General features: G+C 43.2%; 1 protein-coding gene across 1 annotated transcript in view; it reads right to left on the bottom strand.

Annotated features, from left to right (window-relative positions):
* SPON1 (spondin 1) overlaps nt 1-17349 on the bottom strand; it is a 508583-nt gene that overhangs the window by 383851 nt on the left and 107383 nt on the right. The window contains exon 3 of the mRNA XM_084828189.1: nt 13228-13361. Coding sequence (XP_084684315.1) covers nt 13228-13361 — 134 coding nt within the window. The remainder of the gene's footprint in view (nt 1-13227; nt 13362-17349) is intronic.

Below are 17349 nucleotides of genomic sequence, written 5' to 3'. Positions count from 1 at the left end.
CTGTGCTGTTTTCCTGCTGTTTTCCTGCGCGCGCTTGTCTGATCTCGGATGCTAAGCGGGGTCGGCCCTGGTCAGTAGTTGGATGGGCGACCGCCTGGGAATCAGGCTTCCTGCATTGAGCAGGGGGTTGTTATATAAGTTTTACCCACTCCTATCCCCTGCTCCAGATGTTGTTTTTTTAAATTAAGGCGTTATCCTTGCAGAATCGGGGCTTCTCTGTGATGTTTTTTTTTTCTAATTCAGGCGTGATCTTCGAAGCTTCATGCCTGAATTAGAAAAAAAAAACATCGCAGGAAGCCTGATTCCCAGGAGCTCTCCCATCCAAGCACTGACCGGGACTGACCGCACTTAGCTTCCAAGATCATAAAAGTGCGCACACATCCAGCCCTTTGCTTGTTGCTGAAGAAACAGGGGCTGCTGACGAAGCTATGCGATCAGTAGCCAGAAGAAGACATGGGGCAACTAAGAGCTGTGACTGGACAGGAGGGAAATACAAACACCGCCGCATATGGACAGGCGGGGGAGGGGACTACGACCGGATACGGTAGCGAAGGTGGAAAATCAGAGCACATTAAGGGGAAATACCGGGTATCAGGGTACTGAAAGCGGGAGCACGGAAGTGGGAAATTCCGGTTCCAATTTGAGGCAGCTACTGCGTATTGTGAAAGGCGGGCGGTGAAACCTCATTGGAAGCGAAAAAAGGCTGTAAGTGTAGATCCAGCCTTGGATGACACAGAACAGGTTCCAGCCCTCTTCTTTGTGACAACCCTTTAGGTACTTGAAAAGTGCTATAATATCCCCCCTTCTCTTCTGAAGTCTAAATAACACCCAGTTCCTTCTATCTTTCCTTGTAGTAGGACTTAGTTTCTAGTCCCTGATCATTTTTGTTGCCCTTCTCTGAGTCTGAACTCATTCCAATTTATCTGGATGTTTCTTAAAATGTGGTATCCAGGACTAGACACAGTATTTGAGGTGGGGACTGACTATCACTTCCCATGATTTCAAAACTATACTTTTATTGATGCAATCTAAAATTGTGTTTGCCTTTTTTGCAGCCACATCACACTGTTGACTCACATTCAGATCGTGATCGACTACAACTCCAAGACCCTTTTTATTGTGAAACCAGGTATCCCCCATACCTGTTCATTTTTTTCGTTTTCCTAAATGAAGAACTTTGCACCTGTCTCTGTTAAATTTCATTCTGTAATTTTCTGCCCAATATTCTAACCTCTCAATGTCATTTTGAATTTTTTTTTTCTGTCTTCTAAAGTATTAGCTATCCCACCCAATTTTGTGTCATCTGCAAATTTGATAAGCATTCCTCCCCACCTCTTACACTCCTCTTCCTGCCATGGAATCCTACTTATCAGTGCTCTGAGTTTATTTAGGGATGTACGAAAGTCACTTACCTTTCCGCGGATTATGTTTATGGTGGTGGGGGGAGGCATTCCATCCCTCCCCCCGGAATCCTTGACGGGGGGGAGGCAATCCGTTCCTCCCCCCTGGAATCCTCGATGGCCGGCTGTGCTCCACGGCGGCTCTGCGGAGCAGCCGGCCAGGCCCAGGCCAGACAAACCGCATGTATGCATTTGCGTTCCTTATTTTTGGCCGTCTTAGTCTACATAAATATTTACGTAGACTATGACGGTGAAAATAAAGGGGAACGCAAATAGTGTAGCGGGCGCTATTTGCGTCCCTTTTTGATTTGCCGTCATAGTCTACGTAAATATTTACGTAGACTAAGACGGCCAAAAATAAGGAACGCAAATGGCGGCGGCCATAGCCGCTGCCATTTGTGTACGCGTGTTTGTTTTTTTTAACCCAGCCATGATAGGCTACGTAAATCTTTATGTAGCCTATCATGTCTCTGTTAAAAAAAACACAAAAAACCTCCAGACTGCAAATGGCTGTGGCGGCAGCCGGTCGGAAGACCAGCCGCCGCAGCTGCCGCAGCTGCCGCCGGAGCCGCTGCCACCTGGAACATCCGCCCCAGGTAAGTCTCATCCTGGGGGGGATCCGTGGGGGGCCGGGGGGGTGGCAGGCCATTCCGCCACAGATTTTGGGGGGCCGAATGCACTGGCATTTGGCCTCACCGAGATCTGTGGCGGAATTCTCTGACATCCCTAATTCAAATTGGCTTTCCTGAAATCCAAAGGAGTCTGCGAAGACGTTCTGATGATGCTTCAGGGTCAGCAGATTCACACACTTTCTTGACTGCATCAAAAATGTTGCTGAAAATAGTATCATTTTGCATTTCTTCCAACTGACTCCCAACATAGTATGTTTCAACACTGCCTTGATATCCTGATTCTTCTGCTGCAGCAGTGATATTACACAGGGCCCAGTACTTTCAGCATCATTTCATTAAGAAAAGGAAAAGAAAGACTTCTGATCTCATTAAGCAATCCAATAGCTTCAGTTTTTAGATGACAACATTTTTCACAAGGGGAAGATTCACTGATTAATTCGAGTGTTGAAGGAATGCATTCTTCTTCTAAATGTATAACTGTAACTGAATCTAAGTGCCCAGTCCAAGTGAACCAACAGGTGTTTTAAAGAACTGCCTTTATAAATCTGAGGAGCATGCCCCTTCTTAAAAAATATGTATAACTGTTCACATAATTCAAAACATTTCTTCATCTGAGGTATAGCCTCAACTGCATGTATATTAGGAATATGTGGGCAGATCCACTGCAGCACCTCCGCAAATTAATAGCATCTGTACTTTTAGGAAGAAAAACAAAGGCTTTCCTGTTGGTTTTCTAACATTTCTGTAATAAATTTAATCATTTGTTTGTAAAAATGTAGGGGGGCAGATAAAATTTTGGGGGATCATGCCCCTCTAACTCAGCTACAGGTCTACGCTGCTACTGGACCTTCCCCCTGACTGGACACAACAAATAGTTTCCTGAAAGATGCTGTACAAATGGAGAAATCCACCCAAAACCTTTTACCCCAATAAAGTATAACAGAAAGAAAAATTACAATGGGCAGTATCCAACAATGTCATTCCACTAACAAAAATTACTTTGAACTAGTGTGAGGGACCTCTAGTGCTACACCAATACAGTTAGCTTGCACAATGAGTTTTCTGGGGAATCCTAGACTAACACTACTGGTGTTGTGCTAGAGGTCCCTTATACTAGCACAATGTCATTTGTGTTAGCAGAATGACATCATTTGAGGTAGCCTATTACCTGTCAAAATGTTGGAGGTCACTTGTCAAACATCATGCCCCTACAAATAAGCTCTGTCTTCCCCTTTCTACCTCAAAATTGGCACAGACCATCCTCAAACTGACCTCTCCTATGATGCTAAGTTTGAGATCAATCCATGCAGCCATTTTCTGTGTATAAGCCATAGAACCTCCTGCCTCCCTGGTTTCTCATGATAATGGCTGAATAAGATTCATTTGACTCACCCAACAACTGTGTCCCCATAATACACCCTTGTGCTCCATGTTAGCTGTTGCTGAACAAGCACACAGAATTACACTGTTGTGAAATTGCTATGAACCTTTACATTGTCACAAGATGTCAGTTTGTTACTGAGAAGCTTGGCTATGAGGACATGTACATATATATTTTGTAGTTTGCAGTGGGGCTGTGCTGTCAGAAATATGATGGAGAGGGCATAGGGCTGGCAAGTGTGTCCTCGCTGTATCCTTGCACTGTCCCCCTCACATGATGTGCAATGCATGAGGCAGAATGCCTGTAGAAGATCATAGATTCCCAGACATTTCAAATGCCAGAGATTCTTCAGTCTTCAGCTGATGCACCTTCCATAGCCAGAATTTCTTAGGGGAAAGACAGCTTCACAGTGAAGAAGAAAGTACTAGCTTTGGGAGCCACATAACATACTCACAAAGCAGCGGCCTAAAGATTTTCAAGGTACGAACTCCTGAAATTTGCATTACGTTTGCCAGCACCAAAACGTGCGTTCCAGCTGTACAATTTCCCGACTGAATGTGGTTTTAAAAACAACAACAGCACACACTCAAAAACATGTAAATGATGTTCTAAATCTGCCAAATCTCTAATTTGGCAGACGTTATGTTCTTTTCAAGTTGCTCAACCCTCTGGTGGCAACATGCATCCAAAAAGAGACACATGAATAAACCATAAGACGAATGATTTATCACTGAAAAATAACAAATGCCACACTTTGTTTTAAAAAAGAATAAAACATTTCTTTTGCCAGTTCTACATGAGCACAACTTTTACTATGAATGCGACCCCCAATAATATTGTCATAAAATTATTTGACAGTTTCAGAAAATATGTTACTGCTAGTCAAGCAACAAATACAATCCAGGTTTCGTATTTGGTGGGCCGTTGGGATTGACAAGTAAACAAGAGGTATAAAAATGTAATTGATTACATCACACAAAAATCACAGTAATTGGCTGAAATGTAAAGCTATATATATATATATTGCCTCTTTTAAGCTCAAGTCTGCTTACAGTGTTCATGGTCTTGTAGGCCCCCTTCCAACCCTACTATACTATGATGTAAGAAATCAATGTAAAGGCAATATTAAAAACCACCCCATGATGAACCAAGTAAAACAGCAGCAGCAGCATAAACCCTCTATACAACGGTTCTCTCCCCCAATAATAAAAGAAAAGATAGATGCCTGTCTCTAAAGGTCATGAGGGATGTGCTCAGGTGAACCTCTTCTGAGATTTAGTTGTTACTTCACCCCACAAAAATCTTCTGTTTATATGGTGAGCTGAGTGCAGACAATTCAAATATTTACATAAATTGACTGCAATCCCATACGCATGGAACTCTTTGAACTCAATGGGACTTTTTAGGGTGGCCATGTGTCCTCTATTACAAAGGATAGCCCTCTGGTTGAAGGTTTGCAGGAGGACTGTCCTCTGTGTGAAGGGCTGTCCAGTCTACCTCAAGTTTAAAGATAAAGAACAATCAGAACTGTTGCTCATTAATAGCACCTCAGCGGCAGACTGAACAAGCAGGCACACCTTGTTACTTGGCCACAGTGTTCCACATTATGGTGAGATTTACTGTATTTCTATTCAAATTATAATAATTATTTTGACTTTTGCACCTAAATTAGCATATGCAAATGTTATGCCAATCAATGTCCTCTTCTTTGGTGATGCATCCCCTCTTTGCAGGGGTGGGGGGGATTCCTAAGTAGCCACCCTATTCTGAGTAGGCATGTATAAGACTGCACTGTATGTATTGCATTTGCATTCAGTAAAATGCAACAGATGCAAAGGAGAGAAGGGCAGTGAGCAATTTTCAGCCATGCTTAACTTTGGCTTGTGGTATTCACATGATATACAAAGCAGACCTCTCTCTCAGCCTGAAGACAATTCACTGACGCAGCAACATTTAGGTTCCGATATAAATGCTTCAGTGGAGATATGAGCAAACAACCAGCCCTCTTGGGCAAAATCCTGCCACAAGCACTTCCCCAACTGCAATTTCCGAAGAGCACAGTGCCATCCTCGCAGGGTTGATGTGAGTGCAGGGGACACCTCTGTTCCACCCTTCAGAATCCTCTAAAACTCTTCTGGCCCATCACTGCATATGCTTCCCCTAGAGAACAAGGACTGTCATTCAAAGGGACATGGGGAATTGGTTTTTCTTATATACAAGGCCTTAGATATTCATAAAAATATGCAACACTGTCAACATTGATCTCTTAACAACGTAAGAAGAGCCCTGCTGGACAAACAGATGCTTCGGGGAATCCCACAAGCAAGAGAGTTCCCCAATAACTAGCATTCAGAGGCATACTGCCTTTGATACTGGAGGAAATATTTAACCATTATGACTAGTAGCCATTGCTAGTCTTATCCTCCATGAATGTGTCTAATTCCCTATTAAAGCTTTCCAAGCTGGCAGCCATGACTGCATCTTGTGGAAATAAATTCTGTAGTTTAATTATGCTCTCTGTGAAGAAGTACTTCCTTTTATCTCTTCCAGAGTTTAAGGTAGCAGAATGTAACCTTGACTTTTCAGACACAACTACTTTCATAGCAGGGTGGTGGGTTTTTTTTAGTGTTTTGTTTTTCATAGTATCATTATTATAGCTTTCATGGATGTCACAATAGTGGAAAATGGTGTCCAGTATTTGTATGCCTTTATGTGGGAGTGAAGAGGTGACAGGAAGAAGAAGAAGAAGAGGAAAAAGAAAAGCTTACAGTAAACCCTGTAATTTCAATCGGCTCAGAGCTTTACATCCTAGCTGAAAAAATATACATGGTGTTTAGTTTGTGCCAAAAGCAAAATAATAATTGCTATGTACCACACTACCCCCACACAACTATGTGGTGCTACATTATACCATTAATTACTATCTCCAACAAGACACAATGACGGTAGCTGTTTGAGTTTGGTAGGCTTCATTCATTTGAACAGCATCCAAGAAAACCCATCAAGTTTTCCTCCAATTGAACAATAAGTTTGTATTTTACTTCTTAAATTTTACTTCTTCATTCATATGAAGGATTGCCAAGCCATTTCACTTTACAGAAATATCCCTGGATTGTGATTCAAGCTCAGGGGGGTGGGACCTCTTGCAGCCCAAGGCCCAAATCCCATTTTGGAGGAGCTTAATGAGGCCCCAGTGGTGGGCAGGGCTAAAGGCCAAAGGCAGGGGAGGGGCAAAAATACCCAAATACCCGCATGTTGCAGCTTAAAGCTCATACTAGTGCTGTGCCAAAAATTTCTCCCACATTTTTTTTCAACCATTCTCTTTCAATCTGATAGAAGAGAAATTGCTTTTGAAAAGAAATTCAGTGGTGAAGAAATTTCGTAGAAATTCTCATGGGTTGGGGTTGGGTTTCTTGCGCTTACCATACATAGGAGGTGGCCGAGGAGTGAGCACAAGTGTCCTGTTTTTCATTGTACAATCATCTCTTGGCAGCCTGTAGCCTGCTCAGCTTCCCACACTTCAATTAAAGCCCAGTTTAAGGCACCATAAGGTAATTCCTCCCAGAGGGCTTTTTCAGATCAGGATGTGCAGGCAGCTCAGGAGGCTCTTTGTGATTAGGTAAGCTCAAAACCATCACAGAAATAAATTATAAAACATCCTGAATGAGGCAGAACAATGGAAGCCTCTTTCATGGGAGAAGGCAACTTTCAGGAAATTAGAGGACAGATTTTGGCAGGGCACTAAATCCACCTCATCCCTGGAGCTAGACACAACACTACCCGCACCTGCATTGTGGTGGATGCAAACTGGGGGCCAGCCTGCCAAGACAGTTGATGCTGTTGCAACCCTTACTGAAAAAGAAAGAAGCTGTGCTACAAACCCTGCTAATGTGTAGCCCTAGCTGGGAGAAACTGTTGAGAATTCTCCCCTGCCCCCAGATAAATTTGGTGAAATTGTCTCCCAAATTTCTCTGCCCACAAGTAAGGTGGAGAGTTTCAAGAGGCCATCTGCGCACAGCTCTAGCTCATACTACCAGTAAGCAAATAGTGGCTTTTCAACCTTTTAGAATGTGGGGCGGGGGAACCACACAAAAGCTGGGGAACCACCAAATGATTGGTGGTTGGGGGGAAAGGGGTGGGGAAGAGGAAGGAGGCGGGGCAGGGGAAGGAGACATGGTCTTCTGGGGAACCCCAGAGGGCCATATTTGGCCCTTGGCCCTGAAGTTCTGCACCTCCATTCTAGCTTTTGCTAAGCTTGCCAGAATACATAGCTAGTTTTGTAGACAATAAATAACTTCAGCTTTGAATTGCCACAGACATTTTGCATAAGCTGGAACTCAATGCCAGTTTGGAGGTTCTTCCTCAGTTGAAATATCTGAGGCCAACTGTAACGTGACCCTGGGCTTGCAAGAAGGACTTAGTCATGATGTGTTTCATGCACCCAGCATATCTCATTTCAGCTGGGTTGTGCACACAGTGTTAGCACACCAGGGATCCATAGCATGAGTGGGTGTTGTGGAATGCATATATAGCAGCTGTGGACCTGGTTTGAAGGGAAAGACAGCCATGTGTCTTCACAGGGGTAAATTCTTCTTGACTGTTTGGCAACGTGTCTACATTAGGCCTAGGGGATTCTGCGGAGTACAAAAAGAATTCTGATCAGTGAAATATCTTAAGGGGAAGAAGTTTCACATCTCTAACACTGTGGATTTTCACTCCTGTTTGCACCTACCTCATTAATGTAAAATTAGAGCACTTGTTAAAGGCTTGTCAATATGATCAGCTGTATTTACTGTGTAATAGAGAGCAATTCACTTTTCTGGAGGAATTCACCAGGTTTCATAGTTGATATGGATAATATTGTCATTACACTTGTCCAGACTATCCAGGACTCTCTCTTTTACACACACACACACACACACACACACGTGATTTTATTTCTTTCATGAAAGAAATGTACTGGTGCCTGGATGTGCAAACTCTTGGGCATGCTTGTCAGAAACAATTTAAATATTGGTGGATGGATGCGCCAATTGTTGTGTCTCTGCCTTTTTGATGCTCAACATATTGTTTCAGTTCAGAGAATTGTGTATAAATGCTGAAAACAGTAGCATCCAGGCACCAGTACATTTCTTGCTGAAGCTAAGCAGGTCTGGGTCTGGTCAGTGCTTGGAGGGGAGACCACCTGGGAACCACAGGTAGCCACCTTGAGTTCCATGATGGAAGAAAGATGGGATATAAATGTAATAAGAAATAAAATAAGAATAAATGAATTGTGGAAATAAATAGGCCCTGACTCAGACCCTGCTGACTCTTAGGGATGGGTGTGAAATTCATTGGGTTTGCATTTTGACTGAAACATGAACTGGAACACGGTTGGCTGTCAACATCTGTACATTTCTGAAGTTTGCAATGCAATCTGCAATAATAATAAAACAATAATAATAAAACAATAAAAATGCACAGAATAAATGTGTAATTTCAAAAAACATGCACAAAAATGCATATATGTGAAATAAAGGCATACCAATTGTAGACAGTATCCAACAGAACCATGCTGCCTCCACTGGTTCTGTGGTGCTAGCAGGGCCCACCACTTGCACAACGGGGCTCTTGCGCTTCTAAAATAACCCTGCAAATGAGTGGAAATGTGTGTTTCCTGATTGGGACAGGTCGGAGGAGCTCCCTTCTGGAAAAAAAGCATTTCTGCTCATTTGGGGTTGTTTTTAGAACCACAGAAGCCCAATTGCGCAAGCACTGGGTCCTGTGAATGCATGGGCATAATAGGATACTACCCTCTGCTTTATTTATTTGAAAATTCCTTAAAAAATGCATGCATTTGCAAACATGTGCCCAAAACTGTGCACGCTGTTAAAAAAAATGAATATAAAATGCACATTCTTCAAGACAAAAACAAACTTAAAAGTGAAAAAATAAGAACCCAGGTGAATTCGAGCTTCACAGATCCGCCTGTCCCTGCTGAGTGTTACCACAGTGGTGGAAGGCAGGTTTTGCCTGACACAGAGGACTGCTGCCTTTTTGCTTTCTCCCATAGAAGTGAATGGCTGCCATGTCTACCTTCGGAATATAAAGCAGGCAGATGTTTAAAATGTATATTGCCACCAGGCTGTTGACATCCAAATGACACTTTGCTGCTTCCTAGGTGCAAATCAGTTGAGCACTTCCAGGGCCTTTTGAATAACAGCTGACTTGTACTGGAAGGAATGCAAAGCTATCTTCTTCAGATGGACTATCGTTTTTTCATAAGAAAGAAACAGAAGGGCTATGGCTGCATCAGGAGGAAATCACCGGGGCAGGGGTGGGGGGACGATACAAAAGTCAGAGCTGCTGTCAAGCTTCATGAGAAGACCCTCTTTTGACTGGAATGGGGAAGAGTAGACCATCTTGTTGTTGAGCTTATTATTTGCCCATATTTTATTCTGGTCCTAAGAAAGAGCAATTAGCTCAGGAGTCAGGACCTAATTCTTCAATAAATGCTTGAGAATACCTGTGCTCCCTCTATCTTTTTTACATGGCAGGCACACAAATTAACTTTCCCCTGACCAACTATCAAGATCGCAAATGGTTATCTACTCCACATTAAGCTTCTCGCAGTACTGTCTAGCAGCTAAGCAAGGCTGGAGTAGAGGAAAAAGCCAATCCTAAAGGTGATGAGAGCTGTAAGAATCTTCCAAGTGCTGACCTGCAAGCTGAGCTAGACTTTACACTCACAAGACGGACTGACATAAAAGCATAAGAGCCATGCTGAATCAGACAAAGGGTCCATCTAGTCCAGCATTCTGTTCACACAGTGGCCAACCAGCTGTCGACCGGGAACCCACAAGCAGGGCATGAGTGCAACAGCACCCTCCCACCCACATTCCCCAGCAACTGGTCATAGAATCATAGAATCATAGAATAGTAGGGTTGGAAGGGGCCTATAAGACCATTGAGTCCAACCCCCTACTCAATGCAAGAATCCAAGTCAGAACATCCCTGACAGATGGCTGTCCATCTTCAATGCCTCCAGCATGGGAGAGCCTACCACCTCCCTAGGTAATTGGTTCCATTGTCATATTGCTCTGACAGTCAGGAAGTTTTTCCTGATGTTCAGCCGGAATCTGGCTTCCTGTAACTTGAGCCCATTATTCTGTGTCCTGCATTCTGGGATGAACGAGAAGAGATCCTGGCCTTCTTCTCTGTGACAACCTTTCAAGTACTTGAAGGGAGCTATCATATCTCCCCCAGTCTTCTCTTCTCAAGGCTAAACATGCCCAGTTCTTTCAGTCTCTCTTCATAGGGCTTTGTTTCCAGTCCCCTGATCATCTTTGTTGCCCTCCTCTGAACCCTCTACAGCTTGTCTGCATCCTTCTTAAAGTGCGGTGCCCAGAACTGGACACAGTACTCCAGATGAGGCCTCAACAGTGCTGAGTAGAGGGGAACTAGTATTTCCTGAGATTTGGAAGCTATGCTTCTATTAATGCAGCGCCAAATAGCATTTGCCTTTTTTGCAGCCACATCACATTGTTGGCTCATATTCAGCTTGTGATCTACAACAATTCCAAGATCCTTCTCGCTTGTAGTGTTGCTGAGCCACGTATCCCCATCTTGTAACTGTGCATTTGGTTTCTTTTTCCTAGGTGCAGAACTTGGCATTTATCCCTATTACATTTCATTCTGTTGTTTTCTGCCCAGCATTCCAGTCTATGAAGATCATTTTGAATTTTGTTTCTGTTTTCCAAGGTATTAGCTATCCCACCCAATTTTGTGTCATCTGCAAATTTGATGAGGTGTACATAGGCTCACTGCCTCTGGTACTAGAGGTAGCACAAAACCATCAAGACTAGTAGCCACTGATAGCCTTTTCCTCCAGGAATTTGTCCAACCCCCTTTTAAAGCCATCCAAATTGGTGGCCATCACTCCATCCTGCGGTAGCAAATTCCATAGTTTAAGTATGCGCTGTGTGAAGAAGTACTTCCTTTTATCTGTCCTGAATCTCCCACCAATCAGCTTCATAGGATGACCCCGGGTTCTAGTATTTTGAGAGACGGAGAAAAATGTCTCCCTATCCACATTCTCCACACCATGCATAATTTTGTAGACCTCTATCATGTCTCCCCTTACCCTCTTTTTTTCCAAGCTAAACAATCCCAGCTGTTGTAACCTTCTCTCATAGCGGAGATGCTCCAGCTCCTTGATCATTTTAGTTGACCTTTTCTGTGTTTTTCCCAGCTCTAAAATATGTTTTTTTAGGTGTGGTGACCAGAACTGCACACAATATTCAAGTGTGGTCACACTATAGCTTTTTATAAGGGCAGAATGATCTTGGCAGTTTTATTCTCAATTCCTTTCCTAATGATCCCTAACATGGAGTTTGCCTATTTAAAAAAAAAAGAAAAAAGAGGCCATACACTGGGTTGAAGTTTTCATTGATCTGTCCACCACAACCCCAAGATCTCTTTCCTGGTTGGTCACTGCTAGCTCAGGTCCCATCAGGCTATACTTGAAGCTGGGATTTTTTGACCCAACGTGTATCCTGTGGTGATGTTCTCACCCCTAGTCCATATTATTTAGTAGAACTCACTGCATGAAGCAAGTCTCCCTGACCCTATTGGGTGAAAGGTAGACAGGAAAATTCAATATGTGATAGCGCCAACTCAGACTGTAGCCCTATTAATGTGTTACTCCTGCATAGGACAGTCCCATGGTAAAACTGGCTGCATTTCTCACCCCGCCCTGATGTTGTATCCCCACACTAACCCTGCCCTGTGATGGTCTCATTGCTGAGCATGCAAAGGAAACCCCATGAGCAAGCTGCTCATGCATAGGGGCTCTACACATTTGGGACAGCCAGTTGTATGGAAGGGCTGCATGTGAGCAGCGGCAAATTTCCTTCACTGAAAATTGGCTGGATGGACTCTACGTGCAGTGGGGTGTGGTAGCAAGTCGCAGGTTCCTCCATGCCCCCACTGCATCTAGACAGAGCTGTGCCATTGATCAATTACATTCTTTGCATGAACTATGCACCACGCAAAAAAGACAAAGAAAAAAGGAAGAGGTGGGGGATGGATGGACTTTGAGTGTGTGGGCCATGTAGGCACAGGGATCACCTTTGTGTGTACAGTGATCACACGGCAGATGGGTTGTAGCCAATGTTAGCCCTACTTAAAGTAGACCCATTGAAATAAATGGGACTTAAGTTAGCCATGCCTAACTTAAGTCCCACGTCATGTCAACGAATCTGCTCAAGACTACATGCTGAGTGTGAAGCAGCCTAGTATTTTCAGAAATCAGTTCAAAATCTATGAGCTACCTATGAGTATTTATATTGGATATGTTTTTTAGTCATAGCCAGCGTTCTGGATCACATGGAGAGACTCCACAGATACAGAAAGCTCTCCTCTTCAGACAGTTGCCCTCTATGAGTAGGGGGTGAGGAACATGACCACGGAGGGGTGGGTGGGGCTAGCATGCTCCCTCCCCTCATGTGTTCAGCCTCCCTAGATATAGAATGCCTGAACAGGGCTCCCAATTGCAGGCTAATCCATTTTAGGCCTTCTTCTGGACTAGTAGGCCTGGGAAGAAAAAGCAAGGAACACTTTACCTTTATGCCTCTATGGACCTGAATCTATGGACAATAAAGCTACCCAGTGTTTGTTGGCTATTGCTGTCAGTTATTTCTGAGAGTCCAGATGTACAGCCACACAGTCATACTGTTGACTCAGATTTGTGAGACAAAAAAAGCACCATAATATCATAAAGTACAATATAGTCATTATCTTTTTCAACTTTATATTTGAGTCGTAAACTTACTTCAAAATTACACAGCCTGTGCCCAAAAGAGGTGCTGTCCAAAACACCTGAATGCGTGTCCTCCTTCTGGGAGTACTCTCAGTCACTGCCACAGGACAGTTACTCATGAACTGCGTCTCTTCTTCATCTATAATCTAAAGAAACATGAAGAAACAATATTTCATTGTAAGCATCATCATATTTTTATTTCTAAAGTGCCTAAAAGGTGGGCAACCTTTTTAGGCCTGTGGGGACGTTTGGCAATCTGAGCAACTGTCTTGGGCACCACCATAAAATGGCTGCCATGGGAGGTGTGGCAAAGGATCAATAACCCAGCCAAGGCAGGTAGAAGGCAGAGTTGGGAGGCTTTGCCCCAATACACTCAGCAACTCCTTTGAACCTGCAGTTTTCAGCATCAGCAGAAATGTGTTTCACAGCAATCCGAGCTGCTGGTAAGAAAATGAGTTATTATTTTTTTTAAGTGGGAGTGGTAGGGCACCTTAGTGGGCCTATCCTGGTCTAAAAGTACTGGCACTGTAGAAATGTATATCCCCACAAAATCAAGAAGTTGGATTATGTTATATGAATCAGAGATAGGCCAAATCAGCTCCTAAAACATCTTGGTATCACCTCCCCTCATCCACTGAAATCCCAGAAGTGGGGTTTCTTTGCAATTCAGGAGGACCCTATCCGATTTTGACAAAGTCCTATCAAAACCTCTTTAAGGAGCATCCAGCATGTGGGCATCTGGAGCTTTGCAAAGGCTGTGGCCTTGACATAAGGGAGTTGTACCCCTGAACCTAGCATATAGGGCTTGCTTTTGGGAAATCCCAGGGTTTAGAGTCATGTGGAATCCCAGAGTCAAGGTCAGTCTTGAAGTAACTCCCCAGCCAAACTTAGACAGACTCAGATTGGACCATCCTTCTTTAGATACACTATATAAGCCTATCCTCTCAAGACCATGTGACTTCCCACTGGAAGAAATCTCAAATACACTCCCCATGTTTTTAAGGTTTGGAAGAATTTTGGTGGCAACACTCATACAAATACCCATTTATCTTCTCATCAAATAACAGTAGATTTGCTTTTGTTTTTTATACATTGATCTAGAGTTCTCCCTCCACCCTCCACATCACAGGTGATTTGGAAAAAACAACAAAATACAATTATAGAGGAAGAAAAGAAAATGAAACCAAATAATGAAAAAAGGAAATGTGGGGACAGGAGGAGAGAATCTATAAATTGTAGGTGAACAAAAGCTGATCTTTAATGTGCCAATGATTTAAGTTTCCATTCACCTTGATAATTGCAAAAAGAAAATAACAAAGTGTATATCATTTCCACTATTTATGCTATAACAACTGGGAGCTCTGGCAAGTATAGTAGAAGATGCAAGGTAATATTTCATCAAACTGCACCATAAAACTCTACTAAGTTCAAGGTCCTATAATACCACCAATAAGATATAAATCATATTTTCATCAGTCTATAGCACCATTGTCTTCCAGATATCAGTGTCTAGGTCAAGGTGTATAAATCCTCCTTCATTCATAGGGCTTATCACTGGTAAACAAAAAAGAGAGAACAGAAAGAAAGCGAGAGACAGTTCACCTCCTCAAGCCAAAGAATGGTGTCAGCTTAGACCCACCATTAATACGGGATATAACAGAGAGTTTTTGATCATGTGAAACTCTGGGATCAGTATTACTTGAGTTTGCATCAGCATATTCTATACTGAGCTTTAGTACACTAATCACACTTGAATATATTTACTTATTAATTTAACTTTTACTTCCCACTGTTTTACATTGGTTTCAAGGTGGCTAACATTTAACATGGAACCTCATTAAAAATCCCAAGAATAAAATAGCAACAAGCAGCATAAAACCAATGAGAAACAGGTAAGAGCAATCAAACAAAATACAAACGGGGAGCATATAACCTCAGAAGGATAAATCAAATGCCACTGGAAAGCCCAAGAGGACAGGATGGACTTCACATAACACCTAGCAACAAAGTTGCCAAGCACATATGCGTCATATGTTTCATCAAGTGGGAGGTGTAGGGCACCTTGGCAGGTGACAAGAAAGGTGTCCCATTGGGCCAAAGGGAACCACCTTGCCTACCCCTGCTGCGGGCATGATACGGTTTGTACAAAAGCAAACAACTCAGCCTCGGCAACAAAGGAGAAAAAAGAATCTGTGCTTTGGGGTGAGGGTGGGGTTCCACTTCTTGATATTCTGGAGCAGAGATCTGCAAATTCATGGGGCTGCTGTCTCGGGGAGGTAATATAATTATTAGTATTCTTGTCATTTATTCATTTATTACATTTCTATACCACCCAATAGCCAAAGCTCTCTGGGCAGTTTATAAAAGATTGTGGTGTTGTGATTCACAGTGTAATCCTATACATTTGTTGTTGTTGTTGTTGTTCAGTCGTTCAGTCGTGTCCGACTCTTCGTGACCCCATGGACCATAGCACGCCAGGCCTTCCTGTCCTGCGCACTCTCCCGGAGTGTGCTCAGGTTCATATTCATTGCATCGGTGATGCTATCTAGCCATCTCATCCTCTGCCGTCCCCTTCTCCTTTTGCCTTCAGTCTTTCCCAGCATCAGGGTCTTTTCCAGAGAGTTTTCTCTTCGCATTAGGTGGCCAAAATATTTGAGCTTCAGCTTCAGTATCTGTTTACTCACAAATAAGGCCCATTGTATTCAATGGGCTTCCTCTCGGTAAGATGTGCATCTGATAGCAGCCTAAGGGACTGAGCTGTGAACTAGGAGGATCCCAGTTCAAATGTCATTTCTTCCAGGAACTCCATGAGTTTTGCCCTAGCCCTTTTAGTTAGCAGTGCCATCCTTCGTTCCAGGGCCAGCACCAATGGTAGGTATAGTTGGGCACCTGCCAAGGGCCCACACTTGATCAGGGCCTCACTGACAAGAGCCCCCTGGACTTTCTGCTCCTCTTCACTATTGCACCTGCTTGTTCAGCTGCCTCTCATTCTGGGCCATACAGTGGTGGTGGTGAGGAGGAGGAGTATTGGATGCCATTGCCTATTTGTTCACGGTCAGGCAAGTGGTAGCAATGATGAGAAAGAGGATGAGGAGCAATAGCAGCTGGTGAAAACAGCAGTGAAAAGGTAGACTCCCTGAAGGAGGGGCCCATTGAAGGTTCCCTATCCACAAAACCTTGGAGCCAGCCCTGTTTTCTTCATTCACTTTTTACAGGGAATCCATCCAATATTGTTGTTAAATTGTTACAGTTTAGTCTTTTCTCTGTTGCCCTCCAGTATTTTTTTCAGATCTGATTTGTGGTGATCATTTTTGCTATAAAACATAATTGCAGTAACAGCCTATCCCATGTGAATAGGCAAAGGGCTATTAGAGATTTTATAGGGAAACATTTCTTTAAATTCAACACTTTTGGTTTGCTGGTCTAGAACATTTTATTGCTTCCCTGGTCAGCACAGCTGGGGGATTAATGCTGAATTGCTCCTTAATTGCCCCCTGTTTTGTCAGCATTTATCACCCATGAGGGAAGGGGTATTAAATTACCCAGTTCTTTCCTTTATAGTGAAATAGCACTATTTTTCTATAATGGAAAAGAAAAAAAGGGAAAAATAATGGAAAGAAATGAGTAATTTAATATGCTCCCTTCCAAGGAGAATCTGACTAAAAAGGGAACAATTAAGGGGCAATTCTGCACTAATCCACCAGCCTCCATGACCAAGGAAGCAATAAAACAGGCTGAACCTGCAAACAGGAAGCTTTTGGGTAGCATAGCAAGGATATTTGCTGAGTGGAACTTACTTGTGAGTAGAGACAAGTATAGAACATTCTTAGCCATTAGGAAGGACATTGCAAGTGGTGCCATATTTCATGCTGTGAAGAGCCTTCATTTTAATTACACTTCCAGCTAATTGTGTAAAACAGTGCATCAGCAATGCTAAAGGGAAGCAACCTATGTGGCATTTAGGGTGCAGTCCTATGGGATGCACCTTGGCTACTCATAAGCCTCCAAACTTGAAGACTTACACATATCCAATGCAGAGCAGGAGGCACCTTGCGCCTCCCACTTTGCATTTTAGCTAGATGGACGATTTCACCCATTTTTACGGAGGCTTTGGGGAAGGGGAGGGAAAGGAAG

This window comes from Heloderma suspectum, chromosome 1 (assembly GCF_057233095.1).
Source record: "Heloderma suspectum isolate Gila_16-S chromosome 1, 16-S_ref, whole genome shotgun sequence".
Taxonomy (NCBI): Eukaryota; Metazoa; Chordata; class Lepidosauria; order Squamata; family Helodermatidae; genus Heloderma; species Heloderma suspectum.
This window is presented reverse-complemented; position numbering and strand designations above follow the sequence as displayed.